Here is a 24,781-nt window from a genome sequence, read left to right on the forward strand (position 1 = left end):
AAGGTAGACAGAGTTATTGCCCCACCCTATATATATAATATAATCTGTTATTGTAAATTATGTAGACACGTTTACATTTAATGCTTTGCAAATATATTTCGTTATTTATTTTTTGTTGCTTCTCTTCAAAATTGTTTATTCCCCATTACTTTTTCTAAATCATCACCATTCTCAATCTATCAAAGTTATTTTTATCATCACCATAATCATTATAATAAAATACAGTTATTATACTCATGGACCTCGATAAGATTGTATTGAACCTTTCGATTTAATCGGAAGATATCACATATGTATTACTAGCAATGTATGTAGAATTTACGTACACGTATATATATATACACGCGTATACACCTTCATAATGACGAACTTACATCGATATAAAAAATAAAATTGCTAATAGTTAAGCGTGCGAATAATTATTATTATATATATATTGATTTATTTGCATTTTTACTTTTCGTTACTTGCTTTGTTTCTTTTCTTTTTTTTTCCTTTTTCATTATATTATTTAAATAATTTTATAAAGCCAATTTATATAATGTATACATATGTTAGGTGTGGTGTGTGTGTGTAGATAAGAAATTATAAAGTTTATGTTATATCAAAAATGTGATTATATCTTTTATAAATCATAATGAACAAATACGTATATATATACATATATAAATGTTTTTTTCTTGACCGCATGCACGAATAACAATATGCATTAGAACACATGGTAAACATTATTGCATAAAAAAAGAAAATGCCTATTTCTATCAATATTCATACGTAAGCACTTAACATATGAAAATCACCTAACTGTTTCGATATATTCCAAAATAACGTTATAATAACGTATGTATATGTGTGCGTGCGTGTCTGCATATGTAACTTAGTACCTTCGTATATATACCAACAATATGTAATATTTTTATGAAAAAACATTACACATGATTAGAATATTAAATAAAACTATGATAAAAATGTGACAACGTTTTGTTTCAATGTAATTTAAGTATAAAAGCAATTATACGAAATTACAGTGATTTTTTAAATGCTATTCAACATCATTTTTTCTCATTTCTCTAATTTTTCTTTCCAGCACTCTCTCTCTCTCTCTCTCTCTTTCTCTCTTTCTTTCTTTCTTTTTTTTTATCTATACGTATTTATGTGTGTATGATATATGTATATATGTATGTATGTATTATGTATGTATGTATGTATGAATTATATATGCGTTAGTTTGCCTAAATAGCAAATACCTTACGTTCACGTTTGATCAAGTGTAATTATATTTTATAACAAAATAATATGGATCACAATTAGATATGTTTAAATATTAAATCACTTAACATCATAATTCCAACCTTCTCAGCATATACAATATTCTACACAGATTATATATATATATAAGATAATCTTTTAATAAGATGATCCTTTTTTTCAATTACAAGTTGCAAACTTGAAGTACAAAGCTCATTAGATATAATAAATTATAATTCACAACAAACCGTATTAACTGATTAGAATGTGTTCGCTACTAAATATAGTATAAATCAATTGCTATGCTGTGTATGTTTAAGCGCGCACGCATATGTGTGTGTGTATGCGTGTGCATATTAAATGTGTAAATATTGTACAAAAGTCTACATATGATAACTCTCACCCCCTTTAGTCATTGCCATTATATGCATATCATATATTATACAGGATGTCATAACTAGTGGAACATGCGAGCAGAGAGATTCTACATGAAAAATTAAATCAAAAGTGTAGAATAAAATTTTTTCTCAAAGACAAAGCTACGTATGAACATATGTTATGTCAACTTATTGTTAGTTTTTATATAGAAATCTTCCTCTACTCGACTGTAACACTAGTTACAGAACACTCTGCATAAATAGTATACATGGTTACAATCATATATACCAGAAAGATTGTTTTAAATGTATTTTTTCCTTCCTACATTTTATTTTATATACTCTAGGAAAGGGGTCGAAATATAATTGCCTTTTTAATTTCTAAAAGGTTTATGATTTTAATAGTAAAAAAGCTACTTGTATATACCTACAATATAATCGAACACACTTATTGTCTAATAAAGGCAATTTTTATCTCAATTCTCCGTATACCTAAAATTACACACATATCTAATTACATTCTGATTGAATAAATATACAAAGGAAAATTGATGGATGGACTCCTAGAGATGCGAAAATCAATTTCTTACCATGAAATTTGACAATTCCTCCTAACAAGACCCCCATTCCTAAGAGTGTATTTAACAAAATGAAGCAAAAGTAAATCAATTAATTTATTTATGAAACATATGTGTGTGCGTCAATAATTTATTCCTCCATTATTAATTCTAAACTCCTTTTTATGGATTTAAAATAAAAAAACAGTAAAAAAATTTGATCTAAATTAACCTGTTCCAAAATTAAAATAATTATACCCCCCTTTTTACCATTGACCCACACTTTATGATTGAAAATCATATATCTAAAAATATAATTAGTTTCATAATGTTATATGCAATTACACATTTGTTAGCAAATACCATGCGGGTGAGATTCTTTGGAGGAGTTTCTGGTTTTACAATTACATGAATAATTCATCGTGCATCCTTTGCAGTTAACTTCTCTATCAATTCTTGTAATGGTGCTAATTCTCGTCGTTCAATTAAATTGAATTCCTAAATATAAACCAAAAAACATAAATATATAATATTATATTATATAATAATGCATATATTTATTACTTATTGTAATAAATTGAAGATACCTGAACAAAAAAAATGAAGTGTTTAAAAGATGTATTTAAATGCGCTTCCTCGCCAAGTTGTACAACTTCACTGAAGTGTTGATGATAAATATGTGCGTATACTCTAAATAATCGTTTCAATATTGTTTTTGCAATTGACAAAAAATTCTTTGGGAATGGTACGCCTGCAGAATCAAAGAAATGTTTAAATTTTCATATACATTGCTAATGTCAACAAAACCATTAATTAACCCCTTGCGCTATGATTTAACATCTAGAGCTGTGTGCTAAAATCAATGGTATATTTCGTACTTCTTATGTTGTGCCTGTAAGATTTGCCACGAGAGTAAGACTCGTATTTCTTATGTTTTTGTTGTAAAGTGTATCACGAGTTCTAGCATGTTATTATAGCATAAGAGGTTAATGTTAATTAAATTACCGATTTTAGAAGGGAACAATGTTTCATCGTCCAACTGATCTTGTACCCATGTCATTAAATAATCAATGTATTTTGGAGCAGAACATTTAATAGGCTTTTTCACAGTATGACCATCTGCCCAATGATATTCGTACTTTGGACCTGCTGACATTATTGGACAACTTTCCTCCGTACAAAATTCTGTTATCGTGCCATATAACATGTTGATTTGATTAAAAAAATCAACAGCTGCAATAAAAAAGAACAATAAGATTCCAAATTCAATAAAATATATACTTAAATATAAAATAATGTAAAAAATATGTATATGTACTATTGACAGCAACCCATTCATTTAAATCTTCTCCTTCTGGAAGCATAACCGCTAATCTTAGATTTCCAGAACCAAGAGTAGCCGCAGCATGTTTCATCAAGTCATATTGGTGAGTTCCTTCTGGGATATTCTTCTTTGGTTTAAAGGTTTTTGATGACCGGCTTCCACTTAAGAAATCCAGAAACGTTGAATTTAGAGTTGGATAATGTAAAACTGACAGATATGAATTTATTACTTGGCTGAATATATAGCAAATTATCTCCATTGTATGTTATTAACATTTTTATTTATCTATCCTTGAATTTTCATTAATATATATTAAATAAAATATTAAAAATAAACATAATATTGAAATTCTTTTATTGATATATAAGTATGGGAATCAAAAAAATTGTATATAATAAACAAAAACAAATAGATATAAGATATATAGACTAGATTATATAGACTATATAAAATATATAACAAAAAATATATTTTTCATGAAAAGATGATTTATTGTAACTGCAATACGTATATAAATTAAGATTACATTGTATGCACATTATCAATGCACTTTTTTTTAAATAAATATAATCATATTAAAATAATTTATCTCGATAACAATTTAGCACGTAACAAGAGATACTTCATGATTTAGGAAAAGATAATTTAGTCTAAATGCAAATAATGTGTATATTAATGACAAAAAAAAGAAATCTGTTAATATTTATATACATAATATACGCGGTAGTCCTTTCTCTCTCTAATGGCAGATTTTTTTTCAGTGATTTATTCATTTTCATTAAATAATCCATATATATATATATATATATTACATATATATACATACATATATATATATATATATATATATATCTTTCTTTCTCTTTCAAAGTAATCTATTGATCTAATGTAAGTTATACAGTTAACATCGACTGTATCTAATTTGACTATAATTTTTTCTTATCGTTAGTTTAATGGAGTTTAAAGCGAATGTATCCAATTATTTGTACTATTCTATTTAGACAAAACTTACAATAGGAAGCTCATTGTGAACTGACGCTTGGCTTTTTAACTGGAATGAAAAGTTTATTAACACAATGACTTATTATCACTAACTTTTCGTATAATAAAACATATAATTTTTCCTCAAGTATACAATAAACGACAATTTTGATGACTACCGTACAATATCACACAGAAAGTTTTGTCAACTGCTGTTTCCGTGATCGTCGACTTAGGCGATCGTTTCGTCAGTACGGGATGGATGCTTTTTACGAACGAATCACGACGTTCGATTAGACGTGATTGTAGAAATTTCTATACTATCTCCCTCACCCTTATCTTTTTTCTCGACTAATAATCTAGAAATCCTTTTTTTATCTTCATTTTTATTGATTAAATATAATAGAATTATAAATAATAAATATACCAATTTTACAATTAATATGAAATAATTAACAAAATAATTTCAATGTTTAATCCAAATAAATATAATTTATATAAAAAGGATCCATTTCCTTAATAATATGATTATAATATTATGTTTTAGTATATTAAATGATTTTTAATATTTCGAAATTAAAGAGAATTTTGCATTGAGTCACTTAGAATTCAACCAATGAAAATGCTCTGTTGTACGATCCTGTTATCAGGATTGGTGTATTCGTGACGCAAAGTTGTGTTGCTATTGGATGTACTTTTGGATCCAATGCATCCAATGATCTTCAAGTTACATACATTCATAAATATGCTTCTAAAACTCGAAAGATATTTTATACGTTTTTGGTCATGAGTTGTTTTAGATCTCTGTCATCTTTTCATTACGTCACGTGTTTATATATGCAGCGTGGTGTATATACGTCTACGTAAATACACTCTGTGCAATCAGAAAGACGGTGTTGTTATATCTCTTACTGAAAATGACTAAATTTTTTATGCTCTCGTTGAAGTTTCATTAGAAAATTATTAACCGATCGAACAAAATATAAAATAAAAAGAAACTTTTTGTAAACATGGGAAGTTATATGAGTATAATTGCGTCTATGTCTAATACAGCAGTACATTCTGTTTACCGTGGCCGTAAACGAAAATGCATCGAAGAAGATGATTTTGATTCTGAATCGGAATACATCGATCGAACACTTCAAACGCCTAAAAAGTAGGATTATTAATCGATTAAATGATTTACTTTCTATCAAAATAAATATATTTGAATAAATATATTTTGAATGATTTGTTTTTTATAACAATGCATACTTTTATAGGAGAAAATTGCTTACCACCGCACAATATATATACAAGACTTTATTCAAAGAAGAGAAAGGAAGTGATATAACTGTGCTCATGTTAGGAAGAGCATGGAGATTACACAAAGTTTATATTAGTCAAGTATGAATTAATGATTATCTTCTTTTATAAAGATTTTATATTTCTATTCAATTTATATTAAAAATTTATGCATTCATTTACAGAGTCCATATTTTGCGAGTATGTTTTCTGGGTCTTGGAGAGAAGCGAATGAAACTGTGATTAGTGTTGAAATTGCTGATCCTAATATCACATTAGACTGTAAATAAACCGATAAAGTTTTACCATTACATTATGGTATTGGATAATCAGTAGTCTTTATTAATTCAGTTGTTATTATTTCAGCTCTTTTAACGGTGTTAGGATCATTTTATCAAGACGAAGTCAGTTTAGAACCAAAAGATGTCATTTCTATTTTAGCTACATCCACTTTATTTCAATTACAAGGATTGATCGACCAATGTACCGACATTATGATAGAAACTACTAACATTAAAACTGTTGTTCCATATTACAATGCAGCAGTTTCCTACGGTGTACCTGCAGTTAAAGTGGCTGCTAAGAGATGGTTGGAAGTTAATTTATTAGGATACGGATGGCTACATCCAACATTTTTACAAGAAATTACTCCAGATTTAATGGCCGAGTTAATCGTCAGTCCGGATTTGGTGGCTATGCAAACTGAATTTTGTATATATATGATGCTACGTGTATGGTAAAAAATTTTAATTCCGTATTATAGTTAAATGAACATATACCATAGTACAAATAAGTAAAAACTAGAAATAATTAATTCAAGTAAGATCATTATTATAGGCTTTTTGTACATCTAAAGAACAAAGATGATAATATAGAGATTGACGAATACTTTAGAAATCACAGATGGACGGAACCTTTTTTAACAACGGAGGAAGGCAAAGAATATGCAAAACCTTTCAAAGCATTAAGAATGAAATATTTACTTTTACACGATCAAGATGTTAAAATTTTATACAGCGATAATTTAATACCATCCAGTTGGTTACACGACGCATATAAAGAGCAATGGTTACATTTATTAAGAATCGATGCAAGTAAAGATAAAGGGTCAGTTATCGTATAATTTTTAAAATATAATTTATATATCATTTTAATATATATATATTTAACATATATTTAATATACATTTAAATATATTTATAGCATAATAAATAAATAAAACTAAAAGAAGATTTATATTTATTTTAGACCTAAAGAAATCACGGAAACAGAATTCTATAAGGAATGCTTTCGATGTGGTCGATGCGTTGAGAAACCTGGTGAACATATCTGGAGATGGACAGCATTTCATTTCGGTCTCGATCTCGTCGTATGCTTAGATATTACAACTTTGAGAATCAAACGAAATCACAGATTAGATACGGATCATATTAAGGCAAACCATAACAAACATAACATTATTCTAAAGTAAGAGAGAGAAAAGAGTAGAGAGTAAAGAAATTTAATATAAAATTATTTTTGTAAATAATAGTATATGAAAAAAAATGAATATAATTATTTCTAGGGTAACATTGATTTCATTAGATGAACAACGTCAAATTAAGCACATTCAATCTACTGGAATGATTAGACTATCGCTACACAAAAATGAAGAGGTATAAATAATACATTTATACGTTTCTTAAATACTACATTTAACGTTCTTTAAATACTACTCTTATCATTTATGTTTTAGAAACAGGTGTTGTCTTTGGATAAACAATTAACTTATCCTTTGTACATATCTGTTAATATGCAAGTAGTAACACCATTTTTATCCAACGAGGAAGAGAAATTAAATGATTCCATTCTTGCAGATACTTAGCAGTTTAAAAAAATAAATAAAATACATGAGAGAATATATATATGAGAATTGAAAGGTGCTTTCAATAATGACGATTTTGTAAGTCTCTAAGCTTGAGGTTGAAATACTCGAGTTCCTTTTCAATTAAGATTCTTCTAATCTTCTAACCGATTAATTATAGCTATTAATAATTGAGTGCTTTTTTAGATATTATAAATTTAGTATAATATGTTATTTTTCTGGACGGACCAAAGTGCTGTATAAATTTTTACTTGCATTTATACATCGAAATTATAGCGTAGATGTGTCACTCACAAGTTACTTAAAATACTTTCCATTAATTAGAAAATTTACTTAAATATTGATGAAAAAAAATTCATATAATGAAAAATTCAAGAAGAAATAATTTTATTATATTATTATTATTATTATTATTATTATTATTATTATTATTTATTTTTTTTTCTGAACAGATTTAAATATTATAATTTGGTTTGTACAGAGAAAGTTATTTCCTTTATCATCATGATTGTACAATTGATTCGATTATTTGTTGAGATAAAGACTTTGTCATAGCTACTAATGATATACAGGATACATATATCAAAATTATTTGATAACGCGATGAAAATATTTTTATGCGTTTTTGTATGTGTATAAATTTTGTCTATGAAATAATTCTAATCTATCGTTAACAATACACTGCTACAATACATCATACATTAATTTTGTATTAACGCAGTACTAAAAAATACATATAGAAAAATTTTACGTTTCGTTATATTATTTTTTAGATAATTTTATTAATTAATAGTTGCAATAGAAAGAAAATAATCATTATTTTAGTTACAGAAATACTTTCTAATTTATTTAGCTTTTATAAATATATTTTATGGATTTGTAAAGAATTTTTAAAATAGAAAGATCTTTTTTTTTAAGTTCTATCGGATATATATCTACGAGTAAATATTTAGATTAGTTGTTATAAGAACAAGATGCACAAAAATATATGTTCAAAATATTCATATATTGATATTACTTATATTCATCTAAGCTTTGCAGATTATATCAACTTTGGGCAAAGGTAATGTTTCTATAATTATATATAAATCAAATTATTGACTATATACCATTAAACTGCATCCTAAAGCTTTAATATAAAAATTGATATGCCTCTTAACTGCTACAACTAAAGTTTCATAATTTATTTAACTTTACATATTTAACATATTCAAGATGTAAATTAACTTTTACATGGAATATCAAGTTGCGAAAGAGAACATCCTATTCATCAAAATTGGTAATGATTAAAAAGATTTATATTTGTCAAAGTTTTATGATATATTTTTACTATAAAAACTAAACTGTAAATACCATATAAATTATGTTAATACAGATTTTGGATATATTTAATTTTTATCTACGAAGAACATAATTAAGTTTCTAACGATATAAGCGATTTAATTAAACAAAAGACATTTTGTATACCAGCGCTATATAGAAACATTTAATTTCACGTGTATCATATTTTTCACTAAATATTTATATCAGTTTTCATTTCTAACAAGATTTCAATATAACAGATAAAAGATGTATATATAACCTATAATTAATATATGTATATACATATATATATGCATATATTATTTTTATATTTTTCTTACTTTTATATATATATATATATCTATCTTTTTGAAGCAAATTAAAAACAAATTTTGTTCATTAAATAATTCATATATAAAATAAGTAAAGAAATATTTTTATTAACAAAAAACAAAAAAGAAAAACTTCTTAATTTCTAAAACAATATAAATATATATATTTATACAAAACAGTATAGATGCCTTTACTTATGGGAGTTAGTATTCTCTTTTTAACAAGAACAATGTTATCTGATATTCTTTTCCGTAACCATTTAACACTTTATTGGCAGAATACTCTCTGTACATTGTGTATTTTGTGTACAATAGATATAATTTGACAATAAATGTTACAAACAAATTTATTAAGTTTGACATAGACATTCTCTTGATACGTTTTTTTTAGGAAAGGACAATCGGTATTACAACTATATTACTTAACGAAGCATCAAGTTGTGATCACTCTTATGTATGACAATTAAACACTTGCTGTTAAAATGTGTTATTTTTCAATTCGATATGCATGAGGTGGGGCAGTGTCATGATTTGGAAATGTGTGTTATTGTAATTTAATCCACCACGATTATGTTGAGATGATATGTATTGAAATGCGCGAAAATGCGCGACTTTAATGTGATTTAAGAGCTGATGAATTTCAAATGAAAAAATCAAAATTATCATTTATTCTCATTATTCTACTTGTAAGAGTAGTAGTAAGAGAAACAAATGTTTGCTATTTCTGTTCGTGTTTGTTATCTTTTGACTATTTTTTCATTTGTTACAAGAAATTAAAATCGCAGTTCTCGTTTTCTTTTTTCTTTTGAAATGATTCTATAATTTTTCTATAATATATAAACATACTTTTATATCAATTTATATTTGAATAATATAACTTTAAGCATAAATGAGAATAATAAAGTACGTAAAAAGTAACGCGTGCGGTCGGCAGAAATAACAGTATTAGAACACTAAAGGTGCTGATTATTTGTAATCCATATTATGTCAAAAACTCTTAATTCAATTCTTCGTTAGAATTAATAAAAATTCGTAATCCAATTCGTTCGTTTTGGATCAGTTGATGAAAATTTATTTTATTTAAAAGGCGCTTTAGATCTTTTGTAGATCGAACACGACGATTCTCGGTGTCGAAACAATTTTTTAACGAACGACAAGTAAATCTTAAAACGAAGTAGACATTGAAAAGAAATTAAATCATTTTGCGTGTATTCAATATTTTGTCTAAATTAGAAAACATCGACACAAAGAACGTTTAAATTCGTTCGAACGAAAGAAAGATCACACACATCATACATAGTTAACGTGCGCTGAGTTGTTTTTTAACGCGCATACGTTTTTGTATTTTCCTAAATATATCACAAGAAGAGAAAAATTGATGCACGTAAGTCGAAAAAAGGCAAAAGAGATTTTTAAATACCGCGTCTTATAAACGAAACCATTGTCTCTAACTGGATGTGTAATGTATCAAAAGAATGTGAGTCAATACTTTCAACAATAGGACCTTATAAGCTTAGTGCTTCCGAGTGCGTATACGGAATTCGCGTATTCATTTTCGTATTTTTATAATTTTTTTCATTTCTTAATTTAATTTTAAATTCAATTTTGCAGCTATTTTATTTTTTATCGTCGTTCGTTTGAAAACCCCACGTCCCACTCCACCCCAACACTCCTTTACCTCTTTTTTCCCTCCCATCCTCAAAACCACTGGAAACTTTAATCATTTTATCGCTATTGTGTCGTTTTTCTTGTTCTATTGCTATCGTATCGAGTTGTTCTGTGTTCGCCATAACTTTTATTTTCTTTTATTTTTCTTTCTTTTCCTTTTTTTACTTACAATTAATAGTATCGTTATTTTTAATTGCATTAATAATAACAGTAGCAATAGTAGCGGTATTACTGGTTTTAGTAGTAGTATAGTAATAGAGTAGTAGTAGTAGTAGTAGTAGTAGTAGTAGTAGTAGTAGTAGTAGTAGTAGTAGTAGTGTAGTAGTAGTAGTAATAGTAGTAAATGTAATGGCGACTGTTAACACTTTAGCAATTAAAGATGGTGGTGGTGATGGTGGTAGAAGTCCACTTTAAATTCTTCTTCAATGGTATTAGGACCGAAGTTTTTGTATGTATGTGTGTGTATATGAAACGCGGTTTTATTATTATTTTGTTGTTAATTATTCTTGTTTTTTTTCTCTTTTTAAATATTCTCTCTTTTACGTTTAAGCGTTTCTATTTTATCTACTTTATCGATCTCAATCAAACACTACCTTGCTGATTCGTTACGAATGTTTAATCATTTTCGACCGAGAGAATACTTTTTATTTCTCTGTTCTCAATTAATTATTAATTTTTAACTTTTAAAATTTTTTTCTTTTATTATTATTATTATTATCATCATCTACATACGTCGAACGCTCTCGAAGGAATAGCACGTAGAATCGATCAGCTATAATCGATTTTAACGTTACTGATCGTTCATTCAAATATACATACTACATATATTCATCGTATACATTCATTTTCAGCCACACAAAAGCACATGCACTTTTTCACGCATATACAACACGCGCGCACGCACGCACATGGTGAGAGAAAACGCACGCGACGCTATCTCTTAATAGAATGTCTCATATTTCTCAAGATATATATAGGTCGCAATACGTCTCTCATTTCTTTCCTACGAATTATAGAGAATTTATATTTTTTTAATACTAATATATATTTATTGCAAAAATCGGCAAAACACGGATCGTGTTCGTGATGGCGATGTTCCTTTCCTGGAGAGAACGCATAAACATAATTCAGTTCTTTATTTAATAATATATGTATGTATGTATGTATGTATGTATGTATGTATGTATGTATGTATGCATGTATGCATGTATGCATGTATGATGTGTATAATATATGCTACTACATTATTGTATTGTTATAATGCATATATATATTCTTTTTCTTTAAATCGCATTTATTTATCTTCTTCATTTAACATTACTTAACTAATTAAACAAAGGATTCTCGTTCTATCACGAACGCAATCGCATGTCACTCGTCTAAAAATAAGCCATAATCTTTTCTCTTAGCGTGCAATTCCATTATACGCCTTCCTGTCGTCGCGATACATCGGCAGACTATAAATCTCCTCGTGTATATTCAATAATGATATTTTCTTTTTATTTTTTTCGTTCTTTCTTTTTTCTTTAAATCGATCTAACGCGCGTGTCCGTTTCGTAGCGTAATTCTTGACACTATTATATTTTACTTCCTATATGCGTAAAACATTCTATTTTTTATATTCCTCTTTCTCTTTCTCTCTTATTTATCTTTCTCACTCTTTCATCTTTTTCCCGACGAATCGCGTTAATTAAATATACGTTATCATCCACGGATAAAGAATAATATATATTTTGTTATCTATCTCTTCGAATTCGCGCGTCTCTGGCAGTTTTCTTTAAAATCATTCACTCCCCTTCTTATATACTCTACTGATTATAATTTGACTACTTTTGACGCGGGCCGGTCGTAGAGCACGGAACAATGGTGTGTACATAAATAAGTACCTATCGCGCACGCTCCAAACATTTTCTTCCAAAAATAGATAGAAGCAGCAGCAGTATTTCGATCGTCGTTCTCAATTCGTCAATAATCTTAACTCTTTTAACAGTATTTTTATTTGAAATCGTTTCTCGCAACGCGCACGCCTATCTCCTTCGTTCTCCCGCGTCACGTGACACGACGACGAGGAAAATGGTGGCAAGAAATAATTCGAATTTATTTATTCGTTTCTTCGTTTGTTTCCTTGTTTATGTTTTAATAATTGTTTCTTTCTCGTTTTTCATCCTCGGATTTTTTTTAATCCATATCGAAGAAAGTGGAATGAATAATTTATTGAACATTTTTTTAACATTAATCTCGAAGAAAATTATTTTTTTCTTTCTTTCTTTTCATTTTTCGTATAGAGTAACGACAGGTCGAATTAGGCTTGAATTAGGTACAATTCGAACGGCTAGATTCGGTTAGGCGTGATAATTAGCCGCTAACGACCAGCTGCTCTCTATTTAGGCTACTGACAAATTGGACGATGTCAATACAGGCAGGGAAAAAGGACTCGATAAAATAAGACTCGGAATCGCAACGATGATGGTCGCGACGGTCGCCAGGTTCAATAAAGAGGACGGTCTACGTTTTTCGGCAGAATTGCAGAGATCACCGGTACAGGCGCAGTAATGCGCACGCACGTCGTGGGTGCCGGATCTTAGAAGGCATTCTCCATTGTCCTTTTGATCCGTAATGTAGCCGCAACCCCTTACCACTCTGTCTTTCCCATAAACTGCAAATTTTTAAAACACATTCCTTTAATAATACAACCAAAACAAAAATAACATCAGTAAATTGTTTTTTTATCTTATGATAGATTATTCTATAATGTTTTAATTTTACTTATTTGTGCATAACGAACAAGATTTTTTACTACATTTTTATTATAAATTTTTGAAAAAATGTTGATCGTCACCGAAAAGAAATTTAAAACATAAACTTCAACGACCCAAATAAAATTTGAAATTATGCTCTTAACGTCTTTTGTGAAAATGACGGATAAAAAGTACGAGATACGCATTAAATGAAGTTTACAATTAGTATTCCCTCAAAGTTTTATGATTTATTTCATGAGAGTGTCATAAAATTCGTGAATGAGGTGATTTAATATGTCTTCTTTAAATTGTGTACTGTATACACGTTCAGATCTAATGATAAATTAAAGAAATTAGAATTTACATAATTTTAATGATTTATTTGTTTTTTATCAGAAGTAACTCGAACAATTTTTTCTATCCGAAATTATTTAATAAACATATAAATTAAGGATATCGTACATATAGTAAATATATTTAAATAGCAATTAAAAAAATGCATGGAAGAAAAGCATATGTTAAATTTAATAAAATACCAACCTTAAAATTAGATATAAAAATTTTGTATGCATGTGTTGCATTTATTAATTATTGAATTAGATTTCTTTCAAATCATATTTTAAGTTTGTTGAAAATGAAAGAAGGGATTAAGTTACAACAGTCATTTCTTTTATTAAAACAGCGTGCAATGAATTGTTTTTAAATTTTTCTAAAAATTGTATTAAATTTAACGTACATCTCCTTCTTCTAAACACCTATTCAATTGATCAATTATTTCTATGCATCTTTAAATTTAGAAATATAATTGATCTCATGTGTGTAAGTAGACACAGTGAACTTGTCGAAAGGATAAGTGTTCCTGTTTCTAAACCTATCTTTTAACTACAAGGTTGTCAGGTAGGAGGACACCGCAATGCAGACGGCAACCCTACCCTTTACTACTTGACGAATATGTGTCCGTTAACACATTTAGTTACTAGCTCTCATTTGAATATAAAAAAAATACGAATTTGGTATTTCTGTATACACACACACATTTGCCTACGAATTCTTCTACATACTTAACAATTATCGTCAAGTATAATAATCAGTAGTTCAAGTAAAATTATTAAGAAAAAATATAAACAAATAAAAAACAAAGAAATAAAGAAAGAAGTGTAATAAAAAGTACCTCTCTGACTGATTTTCCGACAAATCGTGGGCTCGAGATGATTGAGGTGTTCCAATCGTGGTTGAAAACTGCAATTTACCGTTCCAAGGCTGTACGGATCAAATGGATCGCCACACCTTGGATCGTACTCGCTGTTGCACTGATAGCATATTATTGCCTCGCCTAAAAGAAAACGAAAAAGAAGATTAATCATTTGATCGAATGAGAGTAAAAACAAAAATTCTTTTTTAATTATAAAAGGTTTTCTCCAAAAATTTTATTTATCGATGGTACCCTAAGAGGTACGGCCCTGTTGCAGTGTGAGGTAGTGACGTCACAGCATCCCCCAACCACCCTTATAGCTGAATCGCTGCCGTGCCAGCTGATATCGAGCAGTCGGACCAAGTGCAATCGGTACGATGGCCCACTGATACACTTTACGAAAACTAGTAGCACAGGAGGTGCGCCAATTTTATTTAGCAACTAATTATTCGACAAAGATGATGCACTCATTTGCGTAATCAATTATTCCAAGTTTTTAGTGATTTTTTGTTTCGTTCGATCGTCTGTCATTTTTTTTGTATTAAATTCATGTAAATTTTACTAATTATATATATATATAAATTTACTTCTAAGTAACTTCAAAAAATAGTGAAATATATATTACAATACAGAGAATAATTTCAATTTGTTCAAATGTTCTAGTGCAGTAACGAATCGATAATATTAGGAATTGATGAATACTCGAGTTAGATAAACGATAAAGTTTCTTTCTAAATACAAGTTTCTTTCTAATATACAAGTACATATTATAGGAAGAGATTTTCATTTTAACCTATGTTAAATTTACTACAAACCTAATCGTGTCATAAAGAGAGAAAGAGAGAAACAGAGAGGGGGAGAGATTCAACCCTTTAGCAGTCTGGGTGGAAAACATTTTCGATAGGAGAGTAAGGTAAACCTAAGATATGAAGAGTGAACCTGCACCGACTATCGATTAAATGTAAAAACCACACGAAGAGAATACATTTTTAATGATATAGTTTACGTAACAGAATTTCGTGCAACACGACAAAATGTTAGCTTCTTCGAACGTGTCCTATTTACTATCACAAATCAGTTATTTTACAATTCTAAAAATTGTGTCTTTCAAATCAATTTCTCTCTCTCTCTCTCTCTCTCTCTTTATTGTTAGATAATTAATTATTTTTACGGATCACAATAATCTTACAATTGAAGGGTTTACAATTATACAATAAACTTTAGTTAAATTTTAATGATCTAGTAATAAAAATAAATATTAATGATAATATTGTCATGGGTAAAGAAAATAGGGTTCACCTTTAAAGTGACATTTGATTCGAACGACTAACCTTCAATCTTCGATAAAAAAAATGAAACGTTAAAAGGGATATGGGATAGCGGTAAAAGGACACGTAGTATGACAGGTATCAGCTACCACGGCGTTGCGGATCTTTTACGTAACTGACAGAAATTGAGCCGGTCCAATTCGATCGGCATTGGGTTCCTATATCCATCCTTCTTCTCAAGGTATTCTAGATACTACTTTGATCTATTCGATATCGTTAGATATAGATCATCTTTTATTCATAATACTTTATTAAATATATTTTAACGACATGATTTATTCCAAGAAAAAAATAGAGATTCAAATAAAACCAAGCTCCCTTTAAATCTTTGAAATAAAAAATAAAAACAAAAAAAGAATTTTCTTATTAATCTTTCTCTCGTAAGATTTAAATAAGAATACATTAAAGCAAATTAAAGAGACGTTATTTTAACCTTCAAGTTGTGCAGTAGGGTTTATGCAAAGTATTCAATGTCATCGTAGTACCACGAGGTGCAAGGAAAAAGAGAGAAATGTACGAAGGTGGAAGACAAAGCTAAAGACAGAAAGAGAGAGAGAGAGTGTGTGTTTGTATGAGTAAGTGAGCAAGAGAGGGAAATGGAAGGACTGGACAGGGGGATGGATGGGAGAAAGTGGGTCGCTCGATAACCCTCGCGAGGACTGATTCTATGAACGAAATCCTAAATTTCCTTAAACTATGCCAGATCTAACACAATAATGATAGTCATAATCAAATAATTCCTTTTATTTTGTTATTTATTTTTTTTATTTATTTTTATTTATCGGAATTTATCTGATCAACTAGCTTTCATTCAACTGAAAAATGAATCAGAAGAACATCAATTTTCAAATCGACCAATATAATTTGCTGGAATTATAATTATTTCAGTTTTGTTAATCTTAACGCATCACTTTCTAAAAATAAATTAGTTTTGAAATGATTTATAAAATTGTTCATCTTCGTTATTATTTTTAATAAAACGATAATTATTTTTATTAAAAATTTTTTACTTTGAAAGACTAATAGATTTATGGATCATTTAAATGATAAAATGATTCGTATTTAATTACGACGCAAGGAGAAAGCTCGTGACCTTTTTATATGAAAAGTATTGGAATCTGTTTTATTATTTACCAAATCGAAAATACTTTGATCGTTTTTCGTCATTTTTATAATGGGGATAAATTTCTTTTCTCGCATGATTAAATCAAACGTTGAATTATGGTTAATATATTCAAAAATTAATATACTTTAAAAAAGTAAGAATCGATGATTTATTTTCAATTACAATTTAAATAATGCAGTCAACTCAAGACTTGGGACAATATTTTCGAAGTATCGTCGACCTGTTTTCAATCCATACAGCAAGTATTTTCTTAATAGAATCCGATTTAAAGATCTAAACTATCTAACATCTAAGTTTCTAGAAAGGCGGTAGCGAAGTACCACAAGTGCTACCATTGTACGATTTCCTCAACGAATATGTGGAACAACGTAATCCTTTGCAGAAGCACTAATACTTCAGTTTTCTTCCTTTATTTCTTTCATTCTTTATTACTTTGTATATTCTTTTCAATCGATTCTCATCGTTATTTGATTATCGATATTCCAATTAAATATTTCTACTTTTCATAAAAAAATTCAAATACTAACTAGAATAATTGTAGTCTGGAAAAGACTATTCCAATCGAATCACCAATATTTCTAATCGGTAAACTAAAGTTTTCATTAATTTGTACAAATGTTATATGCTAACGATAGATAAATCTATCTTAAAGTAGAATTTAAAGATCATAACATAATTTATTTTATTTTTCCTAACGAATAATTAACAAAAATCTATACGAAAGGGAAATATTAAAGAAAAATGATCTAGGTCAAAAAAAAAAGAAGAATTCTTCTTCAGTTGTTACATAATACAATATAGGCGTTTTATGTAAGAAAGAATTTTGAGGATAGTACGATCATATATGACGATCATATATGACGATCCTTTTTTTCTCTTACGTATCTTTACGATATCTCGATCAAATTGTTTAAAAATAAACTAGTACGAACAAAAAAATATTTCCTAACGAATGAATTTTACCGAATAGTAAACGTTCTAACTTGTGTTACTCTTTCGTAAAGTTCTAATCGAATACCCAAGGTCGTACTATTGATTCTCTTCTTTTTCTATCGAAGCTCTAATAGGTCCTCATTTCCTGTTATTTTTAAAAAAGATATAACCCAGGGAAATAGAAATCATAGTTAAATATAAATTCGTTATCAAACGAAATATACTATATCAACGATTTTTCTGTTTTTCTTATCATGATCAATAAAAAAAATAAGGGAATAAACAGCTATTTTTATTATTTGTTCAAACTGACATTAATTCTGAATGCTTTATAAACAAAATACTTTGCACACATATTAATATAACTTGACAAAAATTCTATTCGTGTATCGTTTCAAAGTATCGAGGGCAAATCATACAAATTTAAAGATCTAAGCCGATCGATCTAACCGATCGATTAACGATTTCTTTAGCGATGCAGCACGTGTTTAAACGCGCGTTCGTTTTATTAATGGTTTCGTTCTTTATTTTTCTTTTCTTTTTTTTTTTAGCAAATAAGAAAAACAGGTAATAATTCTTTTTTTTTATATTTTTCATGTACTAAAACTCACCGTGACGGAAGGTTGATACCAAAACAACGGAAACAAGGGTGACGAAAGGCGCGAATCGGTTTGCAGTCATCATAACGATCACCGTACCATGTGTTTCCTCACAGTGAGATCCTTTTTCAATTCGATCAGTCAAGATCGAACTTCAATCGTCTTTTTTTCCCTTCCGACCCTCGTCCCAAAGAAGTGCGGATGGTTTCTTCAAGAAAACGATTTTTTTCTTTCTTTCTTACTTTTTTCCTTTATCTTTTTGAAATTTAATCTTCCACCTTCCACGTATTATATACTATCGATCTTCTTAATCGATCTTTTCGAGTATATATTTTTTCTTTGTTTCCGAGTTTATTCAAAATTCTTGTTTTCTTAAAAGAAACGAAAAAATAAAAGTTGCCTTGTTGGAATCAAGTCGTTAGTAAAAGAAACCGATAGACGAAACAAATTAAACGAATATTCTTTTACCTTATCGGAAGCTTAGAACTGTACGTGTTCGCAGACGCGTCGCGTCTGACAAGAGGAACTGTTTTCCGCGAGGCTAATGCGGCAGATCTGCCCCCTTTGGCTTTTCCATGCGCCTGTCGACAAACGACCCTTCATACACACAACCGAACATTTTAACTCCTACCAATACTCCAAGTAGTCTCGAATATAGAACCTTATTAAAATTTTTACTTATTTTTATACATTTTTCAATATTTTCAATATTTTTTTACGATTTTATTTTTCTTTTTGCATTAATGCGCGCGCGTCATACGGATCCCCGTATTTATTCTTTTTGTTAGCGCCATTTTTTATTTCATCTCCTCGCTCACCCCTCCTTACTTCTAAGCTTGAAATAAAAAAAGAAGAAATGAATTATTTTTTATTCTACGCCCATCGATCCTATGTCCATTTAATATTTACTTACATTTATAGATTATTATTAGAATGGAATATTAAGAAAAGGTAGGAGTATATATCAGTCTCCTCGGGGTCTGACATATGTATCTATGATGTCTGTGATAAGGCGCATAGTAATGTGACGTCGATATAAGAACAATACAATATAATCCTTTTGACCTATATACATATGCATATACATATACAAATACATATCATATAATTAATATTATCTAATAATTAATTTTTTAAATGATATTTTTTGTGTGCAAAAATATTACATATTATATATAAATGAACAAATAATTATAATACTTATATAAATGTATATTAAAGCATATTGCTTTATTTAAATCACTTTCACGTTAAACAATGAGACAGTCTCAGATATATTTTTTACAATATATATGTATTTTATTTGGTATTAATATTTAACTGAGAAAAATACGAAAAGGCACCATTTGCATTAAAGATATTAAATACATACATCAAATAGACATTATACACACTCAAGTGCACTTACATATTTTTTTCTCGTATAATTAACATCGAAATTCTTTTAAATTTTCTGACAACAAATCTGTGCTCTTTCAATTTTTAATTGATTGGTTTTTTTTTTCAAAGCTTATTAACTTCATCTATGAATTTTTTAAGAATAAAAGAATATATATAAAACATATATTGATAAATACAACAAAACAGACCGTAAACTGCATAAGTACTACTATTTTCAATAAATTTCATTTTATTTTTATCGTTTACAAGAAAAATTGATTTTCAAAATTCTTCATTAAATTTAACGTTTTGCTTTTTTTCCTTTTCGATCGCATAGTAAAAAGGGGAATGTATATTATTAAATATAATAATAATTTTTATTCATGTTGCATTTATAAAACTATATCTATTCAAATTTACGATATATGTTATGTTTGTCAAGTGTTTTTTTGCGAGTAGACATTGCAATTTATATATATATATATAGATATATAATTCAAACATAAGTACAAACTCTCTCTCTTCCCCTATTTAATTAATATTTATTATCATCGTATCGACAAAATATAGTGTACTATATACTGTTATAAATGATACTGTTACAAGTCTTCTTTCTATGTTTAAGTGCAAATTAAATAAATATATGAACACACTTTTCATTTAAAAAATAACTATATATCTTTGGATTGTTAACGTCATTAAATAAGACAGATATAATACGTAATAACGAATAGCTACAATGCAATGTCTCACGCTATTTTAAACAGGAACATCGTAAACTAGATGCAATACATCTCTTCATTTTTGCAAAATCAAAATTTTGCATATATTCTATATTATCATATTTTTTATACGAGTTTCTCCATTATCACACGAGGCACATTTTTTAGTAGAAAGAGGCAACATGCATTTTTATATACCTTGTATTTCTACTATTTAATATTATTGTTACTATTATTATTATTATTATTATTATTATTATTATTATCATTATTATTATCATTATTATTATTATTATTATCATCATTATCATTATCATTATCATTATCATTATTATTATTATTATTACTATTATTATTATTATTGTTACTACTAGATGATTTTTTTCTCTGTTACTATTTAATTTTCTGGTTCTTCAGGATGGTCGGTCTTAATATGATGCGTAAATGTATATTGAGTAGTAAATCGTTTTGTACAATAAGGACATTGATATGGCATTACAGGATGCGCAGATTTCAAATGTGCGATTGCTAATTCTCTCAAGACAAACGGAGATTGACAAAAACCGCAACGATATCTATAAGAAATTAAAAAATTATGTAATCAAAAAAAAATAAAAAAGAAGAAATCTTTATATAGGAAGAACAATTAAAATATTGAATTTATACGTCTTACCCTCCACTTGTTCTGATGAGAGTTCTCTTAAGTGGAGGTGGTGTAGTTTCTTCATTGATCTCAACTTTTGGTTCGATAGAGGGCACGATGTATTCCAGCGACGTTTCTGGTTTCAATTCTGGCATTAAATCATTTTCTGGCTCTTCTTTTATTAGCTTAGCTTGTCGTACCTAGATTTATAAAATTATTTAAAAGCTACTCGATATTATTGCGAGAAGATATAAAACGAAAATTAAACCTACTGTGGCATTAATACTCTCTGTGTGAATTCTCATATGAGCTTTCCTTAATTGCGGATTATTAAAAGATGCGTTACACTTAGAGCACCTATATCTTTTTGTATTTTGTAACACCGATTTTTGGGTAGATTTCGAAGTTAAATCTTTTTTCCGATGTAATAGTTCTCCCGTACATTGATGGGCAAGCAATGAAATTTCTTTGAAAAAAAGTTTATTACATTTTGAACAATGATACGTTTTATCTACAACGTGTGTCTTTTCGTGTACTTTTAATAAACTCTTTTCTAGAAATATTCTATTGCAAACATTACATGCATAGGAGGATGATGTGTCGGTACGGTTATGTGATACCTGTAAAAATCAGATATAAAAATAATGAACTTTTTATAACTTAATATCATGTTATAATATACTTTACCTCGTGTCTGAAAAGTTGCCATTTTTCTTTAAAAGATATTTTACATATAGGACAAGTGAAATTTTTACATGTATAGAATTCTGGATGCGTTCGTAAATGTATCATCATAGTTGTGTAATCATTGAACCATTGTAAACAAATACCACAGCGTGAAACATTTTTATTTACACTGCTAATTTGTAATGAAGCATTTTGTTTTGCTAAGGATTCAACGCTATTCAATATATTATTTCGATCAAATGCCTGAAAATAATTTATAGAAAGTTATAATTTTACTCAAACAAACTCATTACACTTAAAGCTTATCAGTAAAATATTATTTTTAATAATCATCATTTTAATATATATAGAATTTAATATATATATATATATATAAACTTTAATATATAAAAGAAATAAATATATATATATAAATTGTAATAATTAAACCTCTGAATATGTTCTGGTTCTTCCTCTACGAGTACAAGCTTCTCTAGCTTCTCGTGCTTCTCGTGCAGCATTTAAAGCTTCTTCCTGTTCAACGGATGCCATAAGTGGGGACATAGAAGTTTGTTGATCATGTTCACTCTTTCTATGTGCTACTAAACGTATAAATAATCCAAATGATCGACCACAAATGTCACATTTATGTCTTTTAGGTTCGTGAATACGCATGTGATTGGATAATGCACTTTGTTGCGTACATACCTACAGTCAAATATAAATGTAAGATTAAATAAAATTATTAATCATTTTTAATTATTTTTCAAATATAACTTTATTATAACAAGTAATACTAAAAATTTAAGAAAATATTATGAGTGTATTACTTTTCCGCAAGTAGGACAAGTAAGCGATTTAGTATTTTCGGGCGAATGTTCCTTTTTAATCTCTTGTAAATGATCTCCAAGACCAAATATAGAAAATTTACTAGATTGCATAGAAAGTTGTTGCGTTTGTACCATGGAATGATTATTATTTTGGTGCAATTGTTGATGATTGTGATATGCTTCTATTGTGGGGAAAAATCTAGAAAATAATCGAATTTTTCATATATGAATATACATGTCTAAATAAATAATAATTTAATTTGTAGATTTAATGAAGTACCTGTTACAAGATGAGCACCATGTATTCATTCCTAATGTAATAGATTCACCTAAATGATCACGCATTCTATGTTGCTTTAACATTTCCCAACTAACAAATTTGCGATCACATTGATGACACTCTTTCACTATTTCATTGAAATCCAATGTAACTTTCAAATGATTAGTACCTTCATGTTTGGCCAAATCTTCAACTGATTCAAAAGACATAGAACACTTTCTGCACTTATATTTACGTGGACAATGGAATTGAAGATGCTTTATCAGGCACTCTCTTGTTCTATGTATTAAAAATTATTCTTTATATTAGAAACAAACTACAATTAATTATAAATTATATACTCACTTGTAATAACTATTACAAGGTGCACACCACCACTCTGATGTTAAATGTTCCCTGCCTTTTAATTCCATACGATCATTCATAGTTAAACTTCCGGTTAAAACTTGTTCTAAAATACTAGTTCGTTTCTCCCCTTTCTTGGTTCCAAATTCCTCCTTAGAAAAATCATTATCATTCTCCATATGTTCAAAAACGTTAAAATCAAGTTGTTTGTCTGTCATTAGATAGAATTCATTATCGGATAATGTCCTTGAGTCTGTACTTTCGCATGTCTCATCTCCGAGAAATGTTTCCGAATTAACTTCTTCAATTTCTACTTCGCATGGTAGTTCAGACAATGTCTCGATGCAACTATTAGATTGTTGTTCTCGATTAACCTCGGCTGACATAGAAGAACTTTCAAAAGATAGTAACGATGGTAATGGCACTAATGGTGGCGGAGCTCTAACTTTTTCGGTGCAGAGTTGTGCCTATTGAAAATGTTTTATATAAATATAATTATTAGATACTATTGTGTTTACTGTTATATCCATGCACATCAATGACTATCATCAGTAAAATTTTACATAAAACAACATACCTGGCAAGGATCAGGAGAATTTTTCATAGCTTCAAAAAATATCTGTACAGATTCAACGTCCCTATAAGTTAATAGTTTAACATGCATATCCTTATAAACATTAAGACAATATTCTCTAAATTCATAAATATCATCAAGACGTGCTGCGCAAAACTGACAAATTTGTTTAGGCAGTGGGTCGGTTTTATACACTAAAACTGGCAAACAAGCTCTCAATTTTTGCACCACTTTACGTCGTACACCTTCAATGCCAAATATTGGCAACATCTCGATTTTCTCCTCTGAACACAATCTACATACATTCTCCCACTTGTTAACAACAGCCATTTTAAATATTTCAACAACTAATTATGTTATCGTTATATTTATATATATTTATATATATATATATATGTTTCTGAAATATTGATAGATAAAATAATGGAGAAAATACAACACACGTATTTCTTCCTTTTTTAAGATTATTTATCCGTTTAAAATAAAGA

At 28.4% G+C, this 24,781-nt stretch overlaps 4 protein-coding genes across 6 annotated transcripts; 1 reads left to right on the plus strand and 3 right to left on the minus strand.

Moving 5' to 3' along the window:
* Positions 1 to 1,202: 1,202 nt before the first annotated feature.
* On the minus strand, positions 1,203 to 4,822 carry LOC122516886 (MOB kinase activator-like 1). 3 transcript variants are annotated; one of them, XM_043635081.1, is made up of 6 exons: positions 4,672 to 4,822; positions 4,519 to 4,557; positions 3,501 to 3,667; positions 3,188 to 3,415; positions 2,770 to 2,933; positions 1,203 to 2,680 (listed from the first exon to the last, which is right to left on the minus strand). In XM_043635081.1, exons 2-6 carry the CDS (start codon positions 4,530 to 4,532, stop codon positions 2,600 to 2,602), a joined length of 654 nt encoding a protein of 217 aa, XP_043491016.1. In that variant the 5' UTR covers positions 4,533 to 4,557; positions 4,672 to 4,822; the 3' UTR covers positions 1,203 to 2,599. The 3 variants fall into 3 exon arrangements, with proteins under 3 accessions (XP_043491016.1, XP_043491015.1, XP_043491017.1); XM_043635080.1 differs by having other exon boundaries at positions 4,667 to 4,822; XM_043635082.1 differs by having other exon boundaries at positions 3,501 to 3,713; positions 4,519 to 4,820.
* A 444-nt stretch (positions 4,823 to 5,266) lies between these two features.
* On the plus strand, positions 5,267 to 7,931 carry LOC122516888 (protein germ cell-less). Its single transcript, XM_043635083.1, has 8 exons — positions 5,267 to 5,643; positions 5,750 to 5,873; positions 5,957 to 6,053; positions 6,138 to 6,507; positions 6,609 to 6,878; positions 7,020 to 7,238; positions 7,336 to 7,426; positions 7,507 to 7,931. The coding sequence occupies exons 1-8, from the start codon at positions 5,498 to 5,500 to the stop codon at positions 7,633 to 7,635; spliced, it is 1,446 nt and encodes a 481-aa protein (XP_043491018.1). The 5' UTR covers positions 5,267 to 5,497; the 3' UTR covers positions 7,636 to 7,931.
* Positions 7,932 to 13,216: 5,285 nt separating this feature from the next.
* LOC122516889 (protein quiver-like) lies at positions 13,217 to 19,473 on the minus strand. The gene is made up of 4 exons (XM_043635084.1): positions 19,322 to 19,473; positions 18,866 to 19,224; positions 14,847 to 15,008; positions 13,217 to 13,593 (listed from the first exon to the last, which is right to left on the minus strand). The coding sequence occupies exons 2-4, from the start codon at positions 18,936 to 18,938 to the stop codon at positions 13,322 to 13,324; spliced, it is 507 nt and encodes a 168-aa protein (XP_043491019.1). The 5' UTR covers positions 18,939 to 19,224; positions 19,322 to 19,473; the 3' UTR covers positions 13,217 to 13,321.
* A 1,860-nt stretch (positions 19,474 to 21,333) lies between these two features.
* Positions 21,334 to 24,698, minus strand: LOC122516890 (RB-associated KRAB zinc finger protein-like). Its single transcript, XM_043635087.1, has 9 exons — positions 24,297 to 24,698; positions 23,720 to 24,186; positions 23,375 to 23,653; positions 23,095 to 23,293; positions 22,715 to 22,972; positions 22,286 to 22,528; positions 21,871 to 22,218; positions 21,629 to 21,798; positions 21,334 to 21,530 (listed from the first exon to the last, which is right to left on the minus strand). Exons 1-9 carry the CDS (start codon positions 24,621 to 24,623, stop codon positions 21,353 to 21,355), a joined length of 2,469 nt encoding a protein of 822 aa, XP_043491022.1. The 5' UTR covers positions 24,624 to 24,698; the 3' UTR covers positions 21,334 to 21,352.
* Between the last annotated feature and the right edge of the window lie 83 nt (positions 24,699 to 24,781).

The sequence above is a fragment of the Polistes fuscatus genome, unplaced genomic scaffold (genome assembly GCF_010416935.1).
Source record: "Polistes fuscatus isolate 324 unplaced genomic scaffold, CU_Pfus_HIC Scaffold2, whole genome shotgun sequence".
In the NCBI taxonomy this organism is placed as follows: domain Eukaryota; kingdom Metazoa; phylum Arthropoda; class Insecta; order Hymenoptera; family Vespidae; genus Polistes; species Polistes fuscatus.